General features: G+C 35.5%; 4 protein-coding genes and 1 non-coding gene across 7 annotated transcripts; 2 read left to right on the forward strand and 3 right to left on the reverse strand.

The window, feature by feature from the left end:
* The first annotated feature begins 1,859 nt into the window (after nucleotides 1-1,859).
* On the forward strand, nucleotides 1,860-2,614 carry LOC125221484 (uncharacterized). The gene has a single exon (XM_048123604.2). It carries the CDS (start codon nucleotides 1,929-1,931, stop codon nucleotides 2,490-2,492), a length of 564 nt encoding a protein of 187 aa, XP_047979561.1. The 5' UTR covers nucleotides 1,860-1,928; the 3' UTR covers nucleotides 2,493-2,614.
* Nucleotides 2,615-4,412: 1,798 nt separating this feature from the next.
* On the reverse strand, nucleotides 4,413-5,215 carry LOC125221483 (uncharacterized). The gene has a single exon (XM_048123603.2). It carries the CDS (start codon nucleotides 5,167-5,169, stop codon nucleotides 4,591-4,593), a length of 579 nt encoding a protein of 192 aa, XP_047979560.1. The 5' UTR covers nucleotides 5,170-5,215; the 3' UTR covers nucleotides 4,413-4,590.
* Nucleotides 5,216-7,868: 2,653 nt separating this feature from the next.
* On the reverse strand, nucleotides 7,869-13,113 carry LOC125217995 (Zinc finger C-x8-C-x5-C-x3-H type family protein). Of its 3 annotated transcripts, none has more exons than XM_048119582.2 (5): nucleotides 12,770-13,113; nucleotides 11,934-11,992; nucleotides 9,552-9,758; nucleotides 9,168-9,292; nucleotides 7,869-9,030 (listed from the first exon to the last, which is right to left on the reverse strand). In XM_048119582.2, exons 1-5 carry the CDS (start codon nucleotides 12,774-12,776, stop codon nucleotides 7,992-7,994), a joined length of 1,437 nt encoding a protein of 478 aa, XP_047975539.2. In that variant the 5' UTR covers nucleotides 12,777-13,113; the 3' UTR covers nucleotides 7,869-7,991. The 3 variants fall into 3 exon arrangements, with proteins under 3 accessions (XP_047975539.2, XP_088919365.1, XP_047975540.2); XM_089063239.1 differs by having other exon boundaries at nucleotides 11,934-12,041; XM_048119583.2 differs by lacking the exon at nucleotides 11,934-11,992 and having other exon boundaries at nucleotides 12,770-13,112.
* Nucleotides 13,114-15,718: 2,605 nt separating this feature from the next.
* On the reverse strand, nucleotides 15,719-22,193 carry IQD32 (IQ-domain 32). Its single transcript, XM_089062774.1, has 6 exons — nucleotides 22,004-22,193; nucleotides 19,055-19,534; nucleotides 18,822-18,977; nucleotides 18,420-18,500; nucleotides 16,675-18,298; nucleotides 15,719-16,099 (listed from the first exon to the last, which is right to left on the reverse strand). The coding sequence occupies exons 1-6, from the start codon at nucleotides 22,085-22,087 to the stop codon at nucleotides 16,080-16,082; spliced, it is 2,445 nt and encodes an 814-aa protein (XP_088918900.1). The 5' UTR covers nucleotides 22,088-22,193; the 3' UTR covers nucleotides 15,719-16,079.
* Nucleotides 22,194-22,341: 148 nt separating this feature from the next.
* LOC125185731 (U6 spliceosomal RNA) lies at nucleotides 22,342-22,443 on the forward strand. The gene has a single exon (XR_007170233.1). It is a non-coding gene; the product is annotated as a U6 spliceosomal RNA (small nuclear RNA).
* Nucleotides 22,444-22,868: the final 425 nt, after the last annotated feature.

The raw sequence follows: 22,868 nt of genomic DNA on the forward strand, positions 1-22,868 counted from the left end.
TTTAATTTTTTCCACGAAATTTAAAATTGACAAATAATATCACGAACTTTTTCCCGAGTTTGTTTTTTCTCACCAATGAAAAAATTCCGACAATAATATCATTTTTTTCGTAAATTTTCAACAACAACTTTGAGAGTTTCAAGATTTTCAATCTTTGATAATAGTTTTTCTTGAAGCGTACCCTCCAAATTTGTTCTTCAATCTATTAATATAGCCAAAAAATTTTTATTGGTGGGAAATAACAAACTCGGGGTAAAGTTCAATATTATTTGTCAATTTCAAAGTTCATAAGAAAAATCAAACTTTTTTAAAGTTACACAATATTAGGTTTCAATATCTCTATTTAAAAATTCATAGTAGTAAGTTATTGTATCTGTAATTAATTGAGATATTTTCCTATTATTTTTTCCATTTTAATTTATAGACATAGTTGATAGTACTCGTACACAAAGTTGACAATTTTCCTAGAGTCTCAAAGCAATTTTAAGAAAATAAAAAGATTGATATTTTCCAAAAGATATGTCCTTTCTTAAGAGTCAAATTTCGGAAGAGGTTTAATATGTAATTATGTGACAGTGGGGAGACTAGACTACAATACCAAAAATTTATGGGGTCTTTCTGCATATGTGTATAAGTGGGTGGATACGATCCATGATTCAGAAATGAAAGGGCCTGCCCAGTGAGCCCAGGGACAGATCCATGATTCAGAAATGAAAGGGGCTGATATGACTATTTTTTTATTTTCGGGGAGATGTCAAAAGAAAATGGAGAAGGCGGATATGAAAAAAAAATTATGTATAAAGGAAAATTAGTCGCATGGAGGGGGCAATCGACCTCTCCCGCCTCATTCCACCTACCAATTTGCTATTGTTGATCTCGTCTCCTTGTCGGTTGGTAGTCGACGTTGCAGATGCCTCGGTTGAAGCAGCCTTATGATTTTGTCTCATCAAACTAATACATGCAGTTGCCCGTCCTCACTTTCTGCAGTGTGCTTATAATTAAACTGTGCATTCTAACATTTATTTTTATTTTATTTTAAATTAATAAATAAAACATAAAAATTTAAAGGCACAATACACATTAATTTCTTGATTAATGCAACATGTTCATTGTACTCTCCTCTAGGAAACTTCATAAATATACTAACATAGAACTTATGCATTGAAAGTTGAAAATAAATTTGACCTACAACAACTCATGTCTTGTAGTAATTCAACATGTAGGGGTTATACAACGAACCTAAACCTGTACCTAATCCGTCTGAAATGTGCAACTAATAAATTCATAATATGTTTAATTAATTAATATGTTTAATATAGTGCCAAAAACTAGAGTTCAACTTGCAACTTTTCTTTGAAACCCCAAATAGGAAAAGTTGACAAATTCCAAACGTTAGTAGGGTAACCCTAAATAATCATTATATAATGGCGGAGTCCCGTCAGATATTTCACGTTGATTGTCGAAAGACATTTCCCACCGAATTCACTCCTAACAACATTTCTTTCTAAAATTTAACCTAATTAAAAATTTAACATAAAATTACTAAATAATCCTAGAAAATTGCAAAACTACCGGGTAATGCCACTTGTACACGCACATAGAAGCAACGAGGGGCTTAAGCCCTTTTATTTTGTTATTCGTATGACATCATCGATTTTTTGATATTTTGTTTTATCAGTATTATTGTGCAAAAGTCATACCATTGCACCGAAACACAGTAGAATTACTGTCTCGAAATTTCAAACTTAAAATTTAAAATACGTACGTACCCACTCGCAAAACGAATTTATGCTTCCGCCCTAGTGTGTATATATATATATACATCCATTCTCCACACTCATACACATTCAAAAAAAAAAACAAGCTAAATCACTTGAACAAATACACATCATACAAACCATCCATAAAATTTGATATAATTAAAAAAAATGGCCGACGATCAGAAGAGAGCCGCGGCGGCGAAGCAGACGAGCATCCACGTGACCGCCCTCGACGGCATAGTGACGATGAACTCCCTCTTCACCATCGCCATGTTCATCGGCCTCTCCATGACCGCGCCGGAGAACGCCACCACGGTGCTTGTCGCCGCGTGCACGGCCAAGCCGGAGACGGTGAGGGAGCTCATCGTCTACGAAGTCCTCTCCTTCAGCTGCTTCCTCTTCTCGTCCCTCCTCGCGCAGTCGCTCAAGCTCCAGATCAATCTCCGCAACAACATGAAGGATCCCAGCCGGGCCAGGATGAGCGTCCGCCACCTCAAGTACTGCCTCACCGCCGCCGCGGCCGGGTCGGTCGTCGGGTGCGTGTTCTTGATGCTGTCGATTGTCGATTTTATTAGGGTTAAATTGGGGTCGCTGTCTTGTGGCGGGAAGCCGGTGGCCGCGGTGGTGGTGCTCGTGGTGTTGGTGGGGTGTGGGCTTTTGGTTTATGCGGTTACGGCTTTTCTTGCGCTCGTGGTCGTGGAAGAGGAGGAGGAGGTCGTTCCCGAGGCATAGGTTTTTCACTGGATTCGCCGGTGGATACTCTGCTTGATCATTATATTTTTCTGATTTTTTCTATCTGTATGGTGTAAAATAAATGGTTATAATACAATATGGAAATTTTAAAATTTTATATACCCTACTTTTGTTTAATATTCTACTAATTTTTAAATCACTAGATAAATGAATTACACATTTCACTCATTTATTTTACTAGGAGTAATATTTTATTACTATCAAATTAGCACTCCCTCCGTCCCATTCAAGATCATCTTTCCTTTTTTTTGTTTGTCACAATCAAGATAGTCACTTTTTCTATTTTGGAAATAACCTCCTTTCTCCTCTCTCCTCATTAAAATATTCAACTATCTTTTTTCCTCTCTACTTTATTTCACCTAACAATACTTTCTAAAATCTCGTGTCACTTAAGAATGTGGTCATCTTGAGTGAGACGAAGAGAGTAGTAAGGGTGTCCACTATACATGGCCGGGCCAAGCCACAAAGTATGGCCAGGCCACAAAATCGTGGCCGGGCCACCAATGCCCATGTTTTCCACTATAGTGGACATGGCCAACCTACCAAAAATTTTATTTTTTTCCATTTTATTTATATTTTAATTAAAAATGAGTATATTTATAGAATTTGTGTAGGAAAGAGGTAAAAAAATGTGTATACTTATAGAATTTTAAAAAAAAAATCAAAAAATTTGGAGAGCCGCGGCTCGTGGCCAATACAATAGGAGGGCCACGGCTCCCGCCCAAGAGCCGCGGCCGGGCCACGATCGTGGCGCGCCCACGTCCACCCCCTCCCGCCGCGGCTGCCCACCCCAGTCACTATAGGGAGCCGCGGCTCGCGGCTCTCCCGTGGCCCGGTCGCGGCTCCCCTATAGTGGACACTCTAATAAATATAGGATCCATATTCACTTTTAAGTGAGAATATAAGAACTAGTTTCCATGTTAAAAATATGGATAGTTGGTTGGTCCATTCTACATCTACTTCAATTGAATCAATCAATCTTATTAAAAATTAAAAATGATTAATAATAAACCACTTGTTATTACCTTAATAGGAGTGGATAAGCGCCTTTATTTAATCCAGCCGCCATTATTGGTTAATAGCCGAATTGACCTGTCAATTCTTTCTAAAACTACACAGGCCTATATAAATACAAAATTTTAATTTCAGTTCTAATTAATTAAATAGTTTAGTCATTTTTCTGATAACAACTCATGCACCTTAATTTTTTTAATTTATGCCTTTCTGTTTTGTCAAACAACGTTATCCGACACAATGGCAAAATGTGAATCTTACGTAGAATATCATCGATTTTATATTTTTATCTTTTCTCTTTTGCATAATTACATGTGACTTTGTAAATAAACACAAAATCTCAAAATCCAAATACTACCTTTTAGGTTCATTCATGAAATCAATCTAAGGACAAGTGAATTTTAAAATTGTTCTCTGAAAAAAATATTTTGCATCTTTTATGTTCCTGAATTATAAATAATATCACCACAATAAAATACAAAATTATCAATTGAGGTAGTGGCAAAATCATAATTATAATTTGTCCATTACTAATAGTCTTGGACTTGAAGATTTTTGTGGTTTTTTCACTTTATATTACTGGGTAGTGATAGAATGCAACTTCAACACGGTTTCAATACAATATCAACACGGTGTAAAATTTCAAGATTTTAATGTCAACACAGTATCATAGTTTTGACATTTTCCTGTTGATGCTTTTTAGTGATCTGTTGACATTTTTCAATAGTCCAGATCATAGTTTTGAGTTTGCACAGTATTTAGAGTTTTCATTTGATCACATTCCTATACTACTAATTGTATTATTTCTCTTTCATTTGTAATGGTAAAGGCTAATTAATGCCTCTTTAATTCCTAAATTAAAGTGTTTGTTGTGAAAAATAAATCTCATACTATGACTTAATAACATAAATTAAACATTCCGTCACTTGTACGATCCGGTCAAATCGCGTTGATTTCAATAAAAAAACAACAAAAACACTACACTACTTTTTTCTATGATCGGGATTTCGAACATAAGACTATTAGTAGTGGACGGAAAGGAAACGAAATTGTTACGATTCCGCTAAGCCTCAGGCAAGACCTCCTCCTCCTCCTCGTCCACGGTCACGAGCGCAAGAACAGCCGTAACCGCGTAAACCAAGAGTCCGCACCCCACCAAGACCACGAGCACCACCACCGCGGTCACCGGCTTCCCACCGCAAGACAGCGACCCCAATTTAACCCTAATAAAATCGACAATCGACAGCATCAAGAACACGCACCCGACGACCGACCCGGCCGCGGCGGCGGTGAGGCAGTACTTGAGGTGGCGGACGTTCATCCTGGCCTGGCTGGGATCCTTCATGCTGTTGCGGAGATTGATCTGGAGCTTGAGCGACTGCGCGAGGAGGGAGGAGAAGAGGAAGCAGCTGAAGGAGAGGACCTCGTAGACGATGAGCTGCCTCACCGTCTCCGGCTTGGCCGTGCACGCGGCGACAAGCACCGTCGTGGCGTTCTCGGGCGCCGTCATGGAGAGGCCGATGAACATGGCGGCGGTGAAGAGGGAGTTCATCGTCACTATGCCGTCGAGGGCCGTCACGTGGATGACCGTCTGCTTCGCTGCGGCGGTGGTGGTGGTGGTGGTGCTCTTCTCCTCCACCATTGTATGAAAAAAAAAATTCAAGTGGTTTAGGTTTGGTTTGTGATGTGTTTTTAAATGTGCAAATGAGTGTGGGCTGTGGGTGTATATATATATAGTGGCGGAGCCAGGAGGTGGGGTCAGGGTGGGGGTTATGGATAGGGGCGGGAAATAAACGGTGCGAGATCCATTTTTATATACGTAGAATAAATTAGTGAAATGTGAGACATACTACTAATTACTCCCTCCGTCTCCGATTAAGAATCACACTTTTCTATTTCGGTATGTCCCCAATTAAGAGTCACACTTTATTTTTACCATAAATAGTAAGTAGGTCCCACATTCCACTAACTTATTCACTCACATTTTATTATAAAACCAATATTAAAAAATGGGTCTCACATTCCACCAACTTTTTCAACCAACTTTTCTTTACATTTCTTAAAACTCGTGTCCGGTCAAAGTGTGACTCTTAATCGGAGACGGAGGGAGTAATTACTAGTACTTACCATTTATATTAAAAATGAATTAGAATGACGGACAAAGGAAGTATTCGTTTTAGCATAGTCTAGTCTTAAAATTTTGAGATAATAATTTTATTGTGTTTCATTGTAATGATAGAGTCATTTTGCACAACGAATCTGATTTAATTAAATAAAATACTCCCTCCATCCCTTATAATTTATCACTATTTGACTCGGCTTGAGTTTTAAGAAATGTAATTGAAAGTGGATTGAAAAAGTTAGTGTCATGTGAGTCCTACTTTTATATATTAGTTTTATAATAAAATGTGAGTGAGAATACCAAAAATGGTAGTAAAAGTTAAAGGTGACTAATTTTTAGGGACGAAAGGAAATGAAAATAAGTGATAAATTTTCAGGGACAGGGGGAGTATCTTAAATTCGACAATGTTATGTTACTTTAATTAGTTTAATTTGAGAATCGTGAATTTGTACCATGCCAAATCTTTAATCTTATGGCTAATTGCTTTATGTTAGTACTCCCTTTTATGGTTGATGGCTCCACATAGTGTGTATACAAGGTCATTTAGGATTGATTGGTCTACACTAGGACGTTTGGTTTTTATTTAAGTTTTCCTAAATGAGGATAATTCGAAGAAAAGTCGAGAGTTTAACTTTTAGTATTTGGCATTCATTGCCATAAATTAGGTGGAAGCTCATTCCATAAAGAGCATATATGCATGTGTACAACCCGACATGTTGGGTTATTATATTTCATTATGTATATATTAAGTAGTTATATATGTACAAGACTTGTGTTGCTGTATTTCAAAATCAATTTCAACCTTCAATTATTTATAGGCATTAGTCAAATTTTCTTTCAAATTTATATGTTAGTACTACTTTATATATTTCCGAAGTTTCCTAGATGATAGTATTTGGTAGAACCTATTTGGTAGTCATAATAATAATAATATTTAAGATAAAAATAGTAAAATTATTTTTTTTTCTCAAAATGTTCAAATGTGTACATTCTCGTAATATATTATATTATCTCATTCTTACATAAAAAAGTAGAGAGAAATTAGAACTTAACATGCTTAAAAATTAAGTTAATTTAAGAACAATGACCAATTAAGTTCATTTAAGAACAATGACCACAAAGCTATTTTGGAGTGGGAAAAGTAAATAGAGGGGACATACATGACACTAATTGCAATATTAAGAGCTGATTTGTATCTAAATATACTTTAGAAATTACTTTGTTAGTCTAATTTTTTATTATTAAATTTTTGAATTTGGTATAATTGCAAGAAAATGGGGTAAATAATAGTGTGATTCTTAATACTAGAATTATAAGTAAAATGCATAGGTGGTTGGTAAAATCTATAGAAAAGCATTTCCTCTATTAATTTATTCTTTGAAAATAGTCTACTTCAATACAATCAATCTTAAAAAAACGATAGATAATTCACTTAGTTTGTAGTAGTATGTTAATACGAGTTGGTTGATGACATGTACATTAGTTTATTTAATTCAGCCGCCATTATTGGTTAATGATGAAACCATCCGAATTTGTCAAGTCTTTCTCATTACACTTGACTTTAAGGTCTAAATCCAAGTTTTTAATTTCGATTATAATAAATTAAATAATTTAGTAATATTCTCTAACAACTCATGCACATTAGTTTAGAAATTATTTTGTTCAGACAACAGTATGGACTGAAGAATTGAATGTGATGATTGACATTTATGACTGTTTCTACAAGTAGAAACTTGTATTTTATTTTTTGTAAATAAGGGTGTGATAGTAGTATATTGTACTCCCTCCGTCCTAACTAAATTGAGTCATAACTTTTAGACAAGCAGAAGATGGGAATAAAATAGGAAAAATAAAAAGAGAGTAAAGTAAGAGGAATTTGATGTTGAAAACTGTTTTTAATCAAAGAAGGAAATGACTCAACTTAATTAAGACATCCCAAAGAGGAATACAACTCAACTTAGTTGAGACTGAGGAATGAAAATTGGATATCATCGATTATAGTAGTATCTCTTTTCTTTTTTGCATAAATATAAATTACTTGTAAATCAATACAAAACCCAAAATTCAAGACACCTTTTAGGTTCATGAAATAAATCTAATAGCCCTACAAATAAAAATATCAAACCCAAAATATAAGTACAAAATGCACCCTAAATTAACATTGTGGGCAGTTTATATGCTATCACTGTAAGAACATTCATATTGAATCATCAAAAGAGTTCAATCAGGTCAAAAACTATTGGAGAAAGTAATGCAGCTTCTTATCCAAAACTTCAAAATTGGGGACAAAATATCATAGTAACAAATATCAATTGGCCCTCAACAAATTGATTTACACAAAATCATGCACCAGTAATTTCCCTGTCCAGTTTCATTCTCTTAGTACCTTGAACATCCGGAATACTATTATTGCCTTTCGGCTGTGATGTTACATCGTGCTGAAAGGCGCAGTTCACCCCGTTCCTGCAACCCCTCGGACTGTTGAAATAGAGGCAAGGCTTCATTATCCTTGGCTTCGTGTCCCTTGGTCTCATCATCGGGTTACTCGGAGGTTCTTGACCCATCCCCGGCCCTTGGTTGCTTTGATGGCCAAACTGGGGCACAGTCTCTCTTCTCTCCCCTCCATGTTGCTGAATGAGGCTCTTGTAATAGTTGATATCCTTCGCTACAGGAGCCGCTACTGATGGAGGGGGTGTGGATACCACATCGGGTACTGATGGTCGTAGATGGGAGATGGATCCTGTCCTGCTTGGATGATGATAAGGTCCGGATGCTGCAGAAATAGACGAGTGAACAGCCATTTCTGGCCTTGTAACACGGCCAGAGAGTGGCTCTCTCCGATGGACAGCCATATTAGCTGAATCAAAAGAACTCTTAGGAGTCGAAACCGAATTGGGGATATAATGTGCACTGGTTGACGGCATTCCAGGCGAACTACACGATGCAACACTTTTGGTTCCAATAGTTGGCATACCATGGTAGGTGGATGAGGATGGCACACTAAATGATGCAACATTTTGTCCACTGGAAGATGCAGCATGGTTTGCAATCAGTTGCTCGATCATTTTCGGCTCACTGAGAAGTTTCATGAGTAGTTCACGGTCTATCAGGTTCCCCTGATCACTATTCGGCATGAATGATGACAGGGCAGCTTGTGCAGCTGCGATCATATCGGGAGGTTTTGAAGTAGCATTGGCCTGGGATAAAAATGCCCCATGAGGCGATTGCTGTTGCTGGGCGATCATGGGAGTTCCGTTTGATCTCATGGAGTCATATGATGTATCCACAGAAGCATCCTCGTCTTCAATTGTTGTGATGGGAACCACAGGAGTGCATTGGCTGTTGTTAGTTGAGTCCTCTGCACCGACTAATGCAGAAGGGCTGCACAAGTATAAAGCAAAATATTCAATACAGAGAGGACGACAAACAGAAACAAGCAAGGGAGCATAAAGCATAATCACCATCAAAGATAAACAGGAAAGAGAAAACATCAAGAGTGAGTGAGGTTTGCGTCACACTTTAAAGGAATGGCTGACGGGCGTGGATATATTGCTTCTAGCACTCTCATTTCTCGTTGATTCTGGGTTTCTATTTCTCTGCTTTCCTCCCCAGCAACAACCATCCAAGAGCTATCTACACCAATCTGCAACACAAGGATATGCTGAATATTATTAGAGCAAGCCCTCCACATCAGAGTGTCCCTTATTCCTTCCATCCTCTCCCAATGAAAATATGAAATACCAGAACACCATAGATAAAATAAAAACAAGATCTCCATGATTTGCAGGTAAGAGATTCCCAGCCTTTTGCAACCCGAGGTGAAACTTTAATTCTAACAAGAATATAGCTCTTTCCTTAACATCCAACTTTTGAAAAGACACATCATATTTAATCAGACATACCCTTGGAGGACACTTCCATTTCACTAGAGATATATGAGATAGCTTCGCTGCCCAATGATTTGCAGGTTGGCTTAACTCAAAGCCTGGGGGCAAGTTGTTTTCGGACCCCATGCCACCTGCATGTAACGGCCATGCCTTTGCCTGGAGATGTTCTTGGGCTCCCATTCCAACCTGTGAAGGAGCGTCTTCCGACAAAAACATCCTTACCTGTTGAAACAAATATATTAGTACAAAGAAAGCAATTCAGGTTGACTCATTCATAAGCAAGACTTAATCTAGAGATTTAAACATGGAAAATGTTAATCAATAGTTGATTCATATAAATCATGATCAGAGATACATTCCACATGAAATCAGTGCTAAGAGAATAAATCAATCATATATTCACCAAAGTAACCGAATGATGGTTTCTGATAAGCACAAGAAGTAGCAATGAAACAGCTAACGTTAACAATCAGGATAATACTAGTGACTACATTTACAAAGAGCAGTTAAATGCCCAGAATGACATGGAAAGATTAAAATATGCAATTAAACCGGAGCATCAAATAGCCATTATTACTCCAGAAACCCAAGTCCACTTTGGAGCAACAACTCAACAAGTCAACTTCTTTCTGAAATACCAAAATAAAGGAAAACAAAATGTGGCATTAATAAACATACAACCCATCACTTGATTCACTACTGATCTACTGAAATACCAAAATAATCGAAGAAAGAAAAGAAAACATCTCTAAGGATCCATAAATTTATTAAAATCCCGCATATCAGCCTGGCTAAAATTTAAAAAAAGACCATCAAATATGGAGATTGTATTGTATATCAATCTCCTTCATCCAGGACTAAGATATGCTTCTCCAGAAAGTAACACATTAACAAATGTAAGACCTATGACTCATCACTCTTTTTAAAATTAAACAAATTGAAAGCAGAACTGCAGGAGCAGGATGATGTGTAGAAACAGAAGCTTAAAGTCATTAACATAAACAATGAAGGCGTGAGGGATACAATTATACTCACATTTACATCTCAAACCTTCATGGTCACATCATCCCATGCTTAAAATTTGAAAAGTAACCCCTCCCCCCCCCCCCCCAAAAAAAAAAAAAGATAATATATTAAAGGTACAGCTATGGTAATATTATCTGGTACTTCTAACATCTACTCTCAGAGTACTCTGATTGTCAGGGAAGTTATACAGTAGTTGCATCGACCAAGTTTAGCCAATTTATCCTTAACAAACTTAAACAGTATCATTAAAAAATGACCAAGCTATACACGGTTTTTTAGGGCCAACAAAAATCATAGCATGTTTACATACTTCAGGATGGGATGACAAATGCTATTGAATTGAGTGATTAAGTTAACAGTAAACATTCACTAACTTAAAGTGCAATACATATTTTTTTTAAAGAGCATTGAACAATCAAAACACAATACTTTTTTCATTCAATCTAGTTTAAGGATAAATTCGACTTTATGGAAGGTATAGGTCCACATTATCCATAGTCACCATTTCTACTCTTTTTCCCCTTACTTTTTGCCCTTCCTACTGTTCTATTCTCTGTTGTTTCCATCTTAAGTTTTTTAACAGCAACAGCAACAGCACCCCCAGCGCACCACGGAAGAGTCATCCAATATACCACTACACACAGCATGCTCAACTACTACCAAAAGCATTCACATGCACAAAACACAACCTAATTTAAGATTAACATACTTTATATTTCAGTGAAGAATTTTCAATAATCAATACTTAGGAATTTATCAATATATAATGGGAGGAAAGCTGCCATATGGACCTCAAAAACTTGAAAAGAGCAAATCTTAGATTTTTAATTCTCCTGTGCTGAGAATAAGGACACATTCTACTTAGAGGAACTAGGCTTAGGTGTGATTGACCAAAGGAGTACCAAAATTACAATGGCTGGGAAAAGGAGTGTGAGCTTATAGTAAATTAAGAGGCCCTTCATAATTTGGTCTCCCAGTTTATCGTATATTCCAATTTGAATAACTCTGAGGAAGGAAAATATTTCTCTATTTTTTTACACATCAAATTCAATTAGTTAGGGAAAGAGAATACCCGAAAAGAAAGTCTTTACTCACATTCATATTCTCTATATCACTGTCATAACAAAAACACGGCAATACATAATGCTAAATGAAAGAAGACATGATCTATAGTCACTCGGTAACAAAACAAAGGTAGCATTTGGAATGCCTCACTTCCTCACTTCACAAAATAAGTGGTCAACCAACAACTATTACAAAGAGGACATTATCACCAAAAACAAACACTCCAATAGGGAAGATAAATTAGTTTATCACTTCACGGAATGTGCAAACTCATGCTATCAGTGAGGAACTAATAGATAGCAATACCAATGCCCCATCCTCCGTTTCCCAACTCAGTTGAGCACAAATTACGAGGCTGGAATCACCTGAATCACACACTCCATTCAGTGTGAAGTTAGTTTATCCCAACTGCCACTGCAAAAGCAAGGCCGACAGTGCATACAGTATTTACCAGAATCTAATACTTCAAAAACATAACATATTGACAAAATGAAATATGCACGGCAAGCAAACTACAGATGTATGGCCTGGTTCATCACGAGGTATTGGGAGGTGGCACGACTTAATTGTACTAAGTGAATGAACAAAAAATCAATCCTGAAGTCAGAAGCAGCAAAGAATTGGAAGATGGAAATGTTATTCACTGAGTATTGCTTTCACTACTCAAAATCAAAACAATGATAGTTGAGTACAACCATTACCAGACCACATGATTCAGTAAAACTCAAACTTCGTTTACTGATGCACATAAATAAGTTTGTAACAACGAATTCTACTTGCTTCTGATCCTCTTAAACTAAACTTCATTATTGTGAAGTGCTATTAAATTCCAAAGTTGTCTCACTTAATTGATTCAACAAACTATCCCCCCAAAGTAGTAACTTTTCAAATGCTATTGGTTGTATAATTTTTATGCAATAATCAATTTTTTTTTTCAGTTCACCCACTGAAAAATCATTGCTCGTTTTCCGGTTGGTTTATCATTTCCGGTTACTTTCTGCCGTCATTTGAATTCAAATTCTCCAGATTGTCATATTCACATTCAAAACTCCCAATCAATCAGTCGCAGCAAAAAATTCGATCTCTCTAAATGCAAACAATATGAGTCAACAACAAGAACTGATTTTTTCATAGAAGATTACCTGACATAGATTAACTTCAGTAGCCCATGAAACCCTTTTTGATTTCTGCAATCTTCTCATATTAACAAATCAAAAGTTCGATTCGATTCGATTCGTTTCTATTCCCAAATAAATAGATTGATGTATCTTATAACTCCAATCGCGTTTTAGCAATCCAATCGCCCAATTTGCTTTGCCGCATATAAAAACCCTAATTGACGATTAAGTTTTAGTCGATTGTCCCTTCGTTGAGCTTGACTGTTAAGAGGGAGAAAAATGGAAAAGGAAAGCAGAAGGTAGGGAGTGACAGTGAGGATAAGTCCGAGAGAATTCAAGATTGGAACCCTAGATCCTCTGCTTTTTCATTTTTAGTTTTAGGCCTACTAAATACACCCCAATTTTCACTTTAATTTATCTCTATCTCATTTTATTTTAGAAAAATGTTTTAGAGACATAATCTCCAAACCATAATGCCATAAAGAGGTTAAAATAGTTATTTTAAATAGGATTTCATTTCTTATTAAATTAATATTTTGTACATATACATTCTTGTCCCTATAAGTCTATAACCGTTATATCTCTTCTAATTAAGATGAATGAGATTTGCTATTCCTATAATTATGAAATTCTTCTAATACTTTCTAAATTAACTAATTAGTTACAACAAATCTCTATTTAATAATTTTATTGGTTAAAAGTTGATTGTGATTCATTTAAAATTCGAAAATGTTGATAAGTTAAAATGATTAATTTTGGTTTAGTATAATTAATAAAACCAATACTAATATTAAAAAATATAAATACAAAATAAATAACAAACATTTAATAATAAGTTAATTGAAGATATACCATGCAAAATATAATAAATTAATAAATTCATATACGGATTTTTTAAAATCAAAATTATTGTATTATTTAGTCCAGGATATATCTTTCAAACTAACTCTATCATAATTAAATTTTATAAGTAGTTTATTTTCTCCTTTTCTCTATAGAGGAGTATTAAAGTTTTAAGCTCAATTACTATGAAATAAATTAAAATTTGATTAAGGACTTAGTTATATTAATTGAGTTTACAATTCTAATTCGAATTCTTTACTTTTTAAAAGTTTAATTTCTGTAAAGTCTTTTTAGAACGTTACAGTCGAACTTTGATAAAAAAAAAATAATCACATATTTTTAACTTATTTATTTAATATTTTAAGCCATATAGTTAGTATTTTGTCTTTCATGCTATTAAAATATTATAGTTTTTAAGTCATTTTTTAATAATATGAAACAAAAATTTGATAAATGATATATTAATACTGACTATGTATATGTATTATTTTTCAAACATTTCATAATTTTTATTTAACTATTTACTTTTTTAATTTCTAATTTCATTTAATTCTTATTTTTTAGTATAACATTGCAAATGAATGTATCTATTAATCAAAGAACAAAAATATTAAATTTTGGAGTAATTTTTATACGATGATGAAGTGCAACTTAATTGATAACATGCTTCCTTCCAATTGATCGAATTAAGTGTTTGAGTCATCACATGATAAATGCAAAATGACTATTGATCTTTTAAAAGCAATACCTTTCATTGATCATAACAATAATTTTTATTCACAAAAATAATACTAGTATAGAGTAATTTTTATTCAAAATAATGATATTTTATAGTATTACAATAATAATTTTTATTAGTAAGAAGAATAACTTTTATTAGTTAAAAACATTAACTTTTACTTAGAAGAATTATAATTTTAGTCCGATATAATATATTTATAATATTAAAGTAATAGAGTAACTTTTATAAATAAAATAGTACTCCGTAAATTAAATTTTTAAGAGCAATAATTTTTAGTTTTATATTTTAAAAATCATATGAGCTCTTTCTCGTAAAAAAATATGTATGTTTTAAAAATTATTATTTAATTGATAAAGTTTATACCGTTAAAGTAAGTATGCAAAGAAAACAAAATCAAATTGTCGCACCATTCCATAAAATTATAATTAAGATTAAAATACTCTAATTAAAACTATAGATCAATAAAGTAGCTAATTTAATTTTCATAATCTAAGCTATCTTTCTAAAATAACATTAGGGTATATAAGTCAAAATATAAATTACACTTATGGCAAAGTGACATAGGGGTATTATGGCATAGAGACATTATGTCTCTAAATCACTACCCTTTATTTTAATACTAATCTATAGGTTATAAATGCTTTTTTCCCAACTAACATTTTCATTTAAAAAATAATTTTCAAATTTTTTTGATACTACTCCATGTTATTGTACTACTCCCTCCGTCCCCGATTAAGAGTCACAGGACACGAGTTTCAAGAAATGTAAAGAAAAGTTGGTTGAAAAAGTTAGTGGAACGTGGGACCCATTTTTTTATATTGGTTTTATAAAAAAATGTGAGTGAATTGAGTTAGTGGAATGTGGGACCTACTTACTATTTATGGTAAAAATGAAGTGTGACTCTTAATTGAGGACGGACCGAAATGGAAAAGTGTGACTCTTAATCGGGGACGAAGGGAGTAATATTTATGGATAGCACAGATTATAATAAAGAAAAGGAAAAATAGCCGTTGAAGTTTCTACTTTCTATAGATAGAAATGAGATTAATTTTAGTGGGACGGAGTGAAATGAAAACATGATATTATTTTTCATAGACATATGGAGTATGGAGTACTATAATTTTAATCTCTTGAGAAAAAACTTGGAATTTTAATCCTTTAACTTCAGGATAATTGCAGTTACAAGTATAAAAAAATGACATCATTAACATTCAAAATGTTCATTAGTTGAAAAACAAGAAAAACTGAGAACTCAGGCAAAATTTTTAGTAGTAGACTTGTAAAATCATTGCAGATGAAGATGCTAATCCAATGAATAAAATCATTACAGTTCATCCGTTCATCGAAAATAAATAGCAACATGACAAGGATAATAAAGTGCAACTTAATTGGTAAGACATTTCTGGATGAAAAATATATTGAAGAAATTCAAGCCAAAGATGAAAATAGCATTTGCCCAAATCCAATACAAGTAAATATATAAACCAAACACTTTTTGGTAAGATAAAAAAAAACAGAGAAAAAATGGGGAAAATGAATATCAAACAAAAGGCAAACAAGGGAAGAGAAACAGCATTCTGGAAATGTCAATGCACAACCTCAGTGTCTCTACATCTCTCCATTTGGAATAACACCCAATACCTATATATTCTTCACAATGTAAAAGCAACAGTTCTTTCAGAGCAATCCATCCAAGTTAAAGATACTCGTTGACGGGTCAGGTGTATCCTCATAATCCAAAATATCTATTCACCGGCGCCACTTCCGATCTGAGGTAAAAAAAAATGTTTCAGAATTATAAGCACATGGAATTCTAAAATTGGTTAGATGTGATGTAAACAAGTTCTAAGAGTGATCTTATATCGCACAAAATATGCTAAGAATGTAACAAAATGTGACTCGGAAGCGAGAAACTAGTCTATGGTGTATGACTGCCCAAGAAACTAATATCATTTCAGTTATAATCAACTAGGGATGAGCATCCACGAATGAAAGTTATCACTAAATTGCATGTGGGAAACGTTGCCGATATTTAATGTTTAATGTTTAAAGAATCTTATCATAATAATGTGTGTTCTTTCCTGCCAAGGAATAGAGAAACCAGTTATTTTAATCTATAAGAGGAATATTAGATTGTACCAAACTTGTGTATGGATCGTATCAAGAAAAGGCAAATTAAGATCTGGCTCTAGGTTGTTGGCATAACTAGAAACTTAAAATATGAGCAATCTAATGAGACCTGAGAATGCTTTCCAGCCTGAGGAAAACTAGTAATATCGCAACTGGCATGAATATTAACAAGACGATATATATGGAAAAAATCAAGAGAAAGTCAACAAAATACCTTGAGGAGAATGGCTTGCATTTCCCTTTGTGTTCTGTTGTGCCTGAGATAGTGAGCGATGAATACGAGGAGATCCTTGCCTTTCATTTGTACCAGGTAGTGAATGTCTCTTCTTCATGTAGATCTCCTTGTCATGGACATCAGGACTTGATCTTGGAGAGCCACTAGCTATAGTCTTGGCTCTTGCAGATTCGGTCGCTTGCATGTAGCTTGGTAGAGAATTGCTGCTGCCGCTATCTTTTGGTTCCTGCTCCTTATGATCAAGTTTTGCTGAACCAATGGAGCTTCGCCTATTCCCCGATTTATGTTCCTGCAACTGATCCAAGCTACTTCTAGAAGCAGAGCCTGGAGTATGATTTGAGGGATTTTTATCATCTGATAAAGGCTTACTCTTGCGATTGGACTGACTTTTTTCACCTTTACTTTTCTTCCGTTTAACAGACCCTTGGCTGGAAGGGGTTGCTAGAAGTTCAGGGGTAGCTCCATTGTTTCTGGGAGAAGCTTCAGGTGATGATTTGTTTCCCCGGTGGCTTGTTTCAGATTGTTTCAGATCTTCTGGCTTTTCCAGCTGTGGTGTATCTGCTGGTACGCAAGAATTAAGAGATTCTTCAGAAACTGAGACAACACTTCCATTTCTCTCCAACTTGGTAGTGTTATTGGATGAAGGATCAGTTTCCAGAACAACAGATTTAGCCTCAAGTTTTAAATTCTCTCCATTTCTTGGGGCATCAGTCTCATCTGAAACGTTTCTTTTCGTTTCACTGTCCCTGACTCTAGCCTCTTCTGACCTATCTGGTGAATCTAGAGTTGAATACGTGGAAAGTTCAGTCCCATACTCAGAGCTACCTAGTTGAACTGCGGAAGCATTGGAAGTGGGGTGGCCAACTACTCCACTGTCTTTGTCCTCGGACCTGAATGATTGATCTAGATTAGCAGAAGAAACCTTGTCCAAACTAGATTCAACTCCAGGATCGTGAGCAGATCGAGAAGCCAAGCTCAGTTCTTCAAATTTTGACTGTGCAGCAATGAAAGCAGGATTACTTGCCTTCCTTGAAATATGTTTCACCTCTGTTTCCATTTGCACGCTGGAAAACTTTTCCGAATCAGGTGCTTCCTGAACATTTCCCTTTTCCTCTTTTTTGAGAAAACATTCCACTTCCACCACCTCATTTAGTACTTCCGGATTTTGTGATTCTTCTGTTTTAGGAAGATATTCCTCTTCCATTACATCAACCAAATCTGTACTTTTTATCTCAGTGGGAGAAGATTCTTTTACCTCACATTTTGTAACTGATTGATCAGTATCATGCAGATGGACATCTGAGGCAATTGCATCATATTTTATCATATTGTTATCATTGAAAACATCATCTGATGCATCAAAACCAGATTCAGAATCTATTGACTTGGAAATTGTTTGAACTGAAGGGTGGTCCTCTTCATTGTGACCAGAATGTCCAAGATTATCCTTATGCTTCTCCACTGCTACTTCAGTCTCATGTGGCCCTTCATTGCTCACCGATGAAACAGCCATCCATCTCCCCAACCATGTCCAAGCTGAGTCAGATTTTAAGGGGTCACACTTGATGTTCATAGGCTTAGTCCTTGGTGAAGCTTCCATGAGCTTGAAACAAAATTCAGCAAGCAAGTCAAGGCATGAATAAATTAGTCCTGTTCAAAGTAAAGAAAGCGAAAAAACTAGTACTTCAATTCCAACAAGCAGTGTATCAGCAATATTCATTCACCTGACGAGCAAAGGCATTGCTAAGTAGCTTCTCAATGGAAACATAAGTATGTGGCTGGTTTGCTTTGGCTTCTTTCTTATTCTGGAAATGAAAGAATGATCTCAAGTTAAAATAAAATACTGCAGCGGAAGAATAGGGACGAACATTGAACTATTCAGTCCATGTTTCTATATATAGATAGATCATAAGACTGCGCCTATAGATAGAGGAAGACATGTTCGAATTCTACACTTGCAGTAATAAGTACACGGCCTCTATTCCAACTACAGATTTGTTGAAATTGAAACAGTTGAGGGTTTTTAGGTTGTCTTTGATGAGCAGCCTAACCACAGAGGAAACAAGGGGGGCACTTGATTATGGAAAGTTAATAAAATTGTTACAATCGAGTACAATCTTTTTAACCTGTAGACGGCTTTGGCGTGCTCGAACAAGAGCTTGCATTTTAATGATGGCTTGTACACACCGGAGAGTTCCCACTGCATGGCTTCGAACTATGTGTCCTCTGACAACAGCTTGCAACTTTGTTGCACTTTTTTGCTTCAGCAGAACTCGTCGAGCCTGGTAAGATAAAACAAGAATGGTGCATAACTACGGCTCATTAACTTTGAATGTAATACAAGAAAATGGTGGCATACCAGCAGCCCTCTAGCAGCAGTCTGGATTAAAATAATACTCTGCTCATCAGGAGGTGCATCTGCTCCCAAGTCATCCTCTTTGGACGGTTGAGTGTCCTGCAACTTTGAGTCCAGAAGAGAAGACGACTCAAACTTTTCTTCTTTCTGCTGAATTTCTACTTGCTCTTCTTTCTGCGGAATTTCTATGGTCTTCTCTTCTTTCTGCAAAATTTCTGTGGACTTCTCTTCTTTCTGCTGAATTTCCTTAGTCTTCTCTTCTTTCTGCTGAACCACTGTGGTTTTTTCTTCTTTCTGCTGAACTTCCGTGGTCTTCTCTGTAATAGTCGGATCAGGCTGCACTTGGCAGTTGACAGAAATAGATTCTAGACTTTCCTTGCTGGCGGATGCAGGTGATTGTGAAGTAACACTGTTACTCAGTACGCGATGTCTAGCAGATCTCTTCCGAAAACTCCACCCACGCCGATCACTAGAGGCCTTGCTCTGTAAATAAATTAAAATAACATTAAGAGGAAAGAAACAAAATAGATAATTTCTCAAAACTTAATGTCAGTGTCCTTGACCCCCAAACCCAAATCAGTCAAAGCTTCAAAAAATCATATCTAGTCAGCAAGGGAACTCGTATAATTAACCATCATAATGAATGCACGCGCAAAATTATGATAGCAACACCGTAGATAGCACCGCAGCAAAAACCAGAGATACCAATTCATTTATGCCTGAGTAATGTTATGTACAAGAATTAATTAACCACAGCTGTGAAAGCACAATTATGGTATTCAATATCATAAATAACACATGGACTCAGGTCGGGTGAGGGAGGGTATTAGTAGGGGTGGTCGGTCTCTACATTTCAACTAAAAAATCATCTGCCTATACTTGTCTTGGAAAAAAAAACTACGTGAAGATGACAGAGAGGACTACACGTCCAAACCATACATCACCACGATTAAATATGCCTGAGTATGTTACGGTTACTACACATTACATTCATTTAAACTACATAAGAGGGACATAAAATGTTAATTATTTGCCACTGATATATTCATAAGCCTACTAGACTATTTAAATAGCAAAGCAAGCTTATGCATTCAGCATGGTGCACAAAGCAACACACTGTCGCCAAGATAAGCATCAACTAAGTAAAGCATATCATTGTACATCCTGTTAAGGTTATGCATCTTAGGAAATAAGTCCCTCTTACGTAGTTTTAATGGATGTAGCGTGTAGTAACCGTAAACATGCTTCTAACATATTTAATCTCGGTGATTGGTGTATGTGAACAAAATGAAAAATTTCATGATATTAGGAATCGTCAGAAGAGTTTGAAGTAATAGATAAATTAATAGATTAATGAGTGCATTATGAAGTAGAGTATCCCCATTGTAACTACTTTACTCTCCATATTTAATAAGTTCATAGTTTCCATTTCTAACAAATAAATGTTGGCGTGTCTGTTATAATTTGCATCTGCGTTTTTAATGAAGCAACAAATATAAAATCCTACGACAACCAAAATTAAAGTTGAGTTGCAGGTTTGCACGTCATTTCACAATACGGCATTACACATTGTAAGTACGAAAAAAATAAGGCAGAGTAGATTTCTTGAGCTTACATCTAGCTCTAAGGGGTAGATAGATTTCAAGTTTTCAACAAATATCACAGAACATAACAAGTCTTGACAAAGTCAGAGTAGAACGAAGAAGCGTTTCTAAATAAACAAAAAAAGCACATCCACTATTAGGTTATATTCAGTTTGATGATTGACTGGAGAAGACAGCAGTCATTTTGGGATCATCTATTAGGTAACCCTATAGTTCTTTAACTTAGTTTATTCTTAGGCTTCTGCATCAAAAATCTTAAAGACGCATGCACTGCAGTTTTTAAACATTTTCTTCAAGCATCTTTGTCAATTATAAAATCAAAATTTTGAGATGGTTCCTATTAGAATTTATATTAATTTTCTGCTCCCGTTACGCAGAAGTTGCATGCCAAATGCCTAAGGGTTCAGATTTATATGGAAAGATAACATTTCCAGTAAGAATTTCACCATTAAATGCCAGGGATTGGACTAAGAAAATCAGCAGAATGTAGGCCAAGAAAAAACAAGAGCTTAAAGATATTCATTGAAAATTCCTATGCAACTATCTGAATGATAGAAAGTACAAAAAACTAACTTGAGCATTACGGACACGTGACACGAGCTTAAACCCTGCATACCAAAACATCCTTGTCTATCTTAATAGTGAATATTAACAAATGTCAGAAGCATAATGTCAGACGTCGAAAAAAGTGACAAATGGCTAAGACACCACAATTGAATTTGCATGACTTGAAACAAGTGAACCAATAAGCATCATCAAACGGACAATAACAACCGCAGCGCAATAAATCACAGCCATTGATAGTCATGCCACATGCATAATGTTACACAATTGGGGCAAGAGTGGACAGGGAGACAAGTAAAACACCCATAGAAAATACCATTTCAAAGGATGCACCAGTAAATGAACCTGATCAGTAATGCATAAACGAATATAGCTGAGTTCACTCAAAACAACTACTCCCTAATCACAAAGAGATCTACTTCAAGATCACATTTTTCATAATTTAACACCCAAAAAAGCAACTACAGCAACAAGGAAAACCAAATCCACATTGGCCTCTGTAACACACTGAGCAGCAAATCAGCAAAAGATCACATAAAAGAAAGCATTTTTCATGTGAATCCAATGAATTCAAAATGTGAGCCACTAAACCACATACAATCCAAAAAAAAAAACACAATTTCAAAACAAAAAGGGAAATGTTTCAGATTCAGACACAACCGCAAACAGAGCTTCTCTACAGAACCGCAAATTCTTCAAACTCCAAATCAAATTCATAAACCAACATAACAGAAACTGAAATTGAAGCAGCTACAATTCAAAAAAATTAAAAAATTGCATATACTTCGGGAGTTTGGAGATCGTCATGCTCGACAGAATCACCCCCGCAGCCGATGATCCTGAAACATGCCGGCTTTGATTTTCCCATAGCGCGGATTCCTCTCTCTCTCTAGAAATGGTGTGCTCTACTTGAACCAGTCTATAGACTAGAGCAACATAGAAAGATGCTAACTTTAGCAACTAATTTTTTTATTAAATTTCGAAATGTATTTTGTTGGAAATTACTATGTTTATTTTGGGGAACTCGGACGTCAACATCTCCCTCAGATCTAATTAACTTTGCTTTTGGATTCCGTTTTGTGTCTTTCAAAATTAATTAGGTTATCTTCCGTCGGAACTGCTGTTCCGACGGGACATCCGATAAAATTGGAGCGATACAGAGAAGATTAGCATGACCCATGCGCAAGGAAGACACGGATAAATCGAGAAATGGTACAAATTTAAAAAAAAAAAAAAAAAAAACAGTTGTTCCGACTGAGTTACCGTAGTTGGCGCGACTAGACTATACATACATTTTTATTTACTGTGATTCAATTTTCCGTTGAGACCATCTAGTATTCGAATGATATCGTTATGACTTAATCGTTCGATATTCAGCGAGACTGTCATGACACGATTGTCTATCGGAACGCGACACGGTATTGGTTGGAATTTTGTATTAGCATATGCCAATAATGCCATATGCGGGTGCATAGGAAGACAGGTAATCTTCTTTTAATGATTGGGGATTAAATAAGTACTAGCAATAATTAATTAAACTTTTTCTAATATATAATGTACAGGTATGATCCGCTACATGACATACTAGTATTGGATAATTTAGTGTATCCCCACCTGGCTATATTGAATTTTATATATATCTTATAGTG

This window comes from Salvia hispanica, chromosome 1 (genome assembly GCF_029641045.1).
Source record: "Salvia hispanica isolate PSC_SH4W2 chromosome 1, Shi_PSC_v1, whole genome shotgun sequence".
Classification (NCBI taxonomy): Eukaryota; Viridiplantae; Streptophyta; class Magnoliopsida; order Lamiales; family Lamiaceae; genus Salvia; species Salvia hispanica.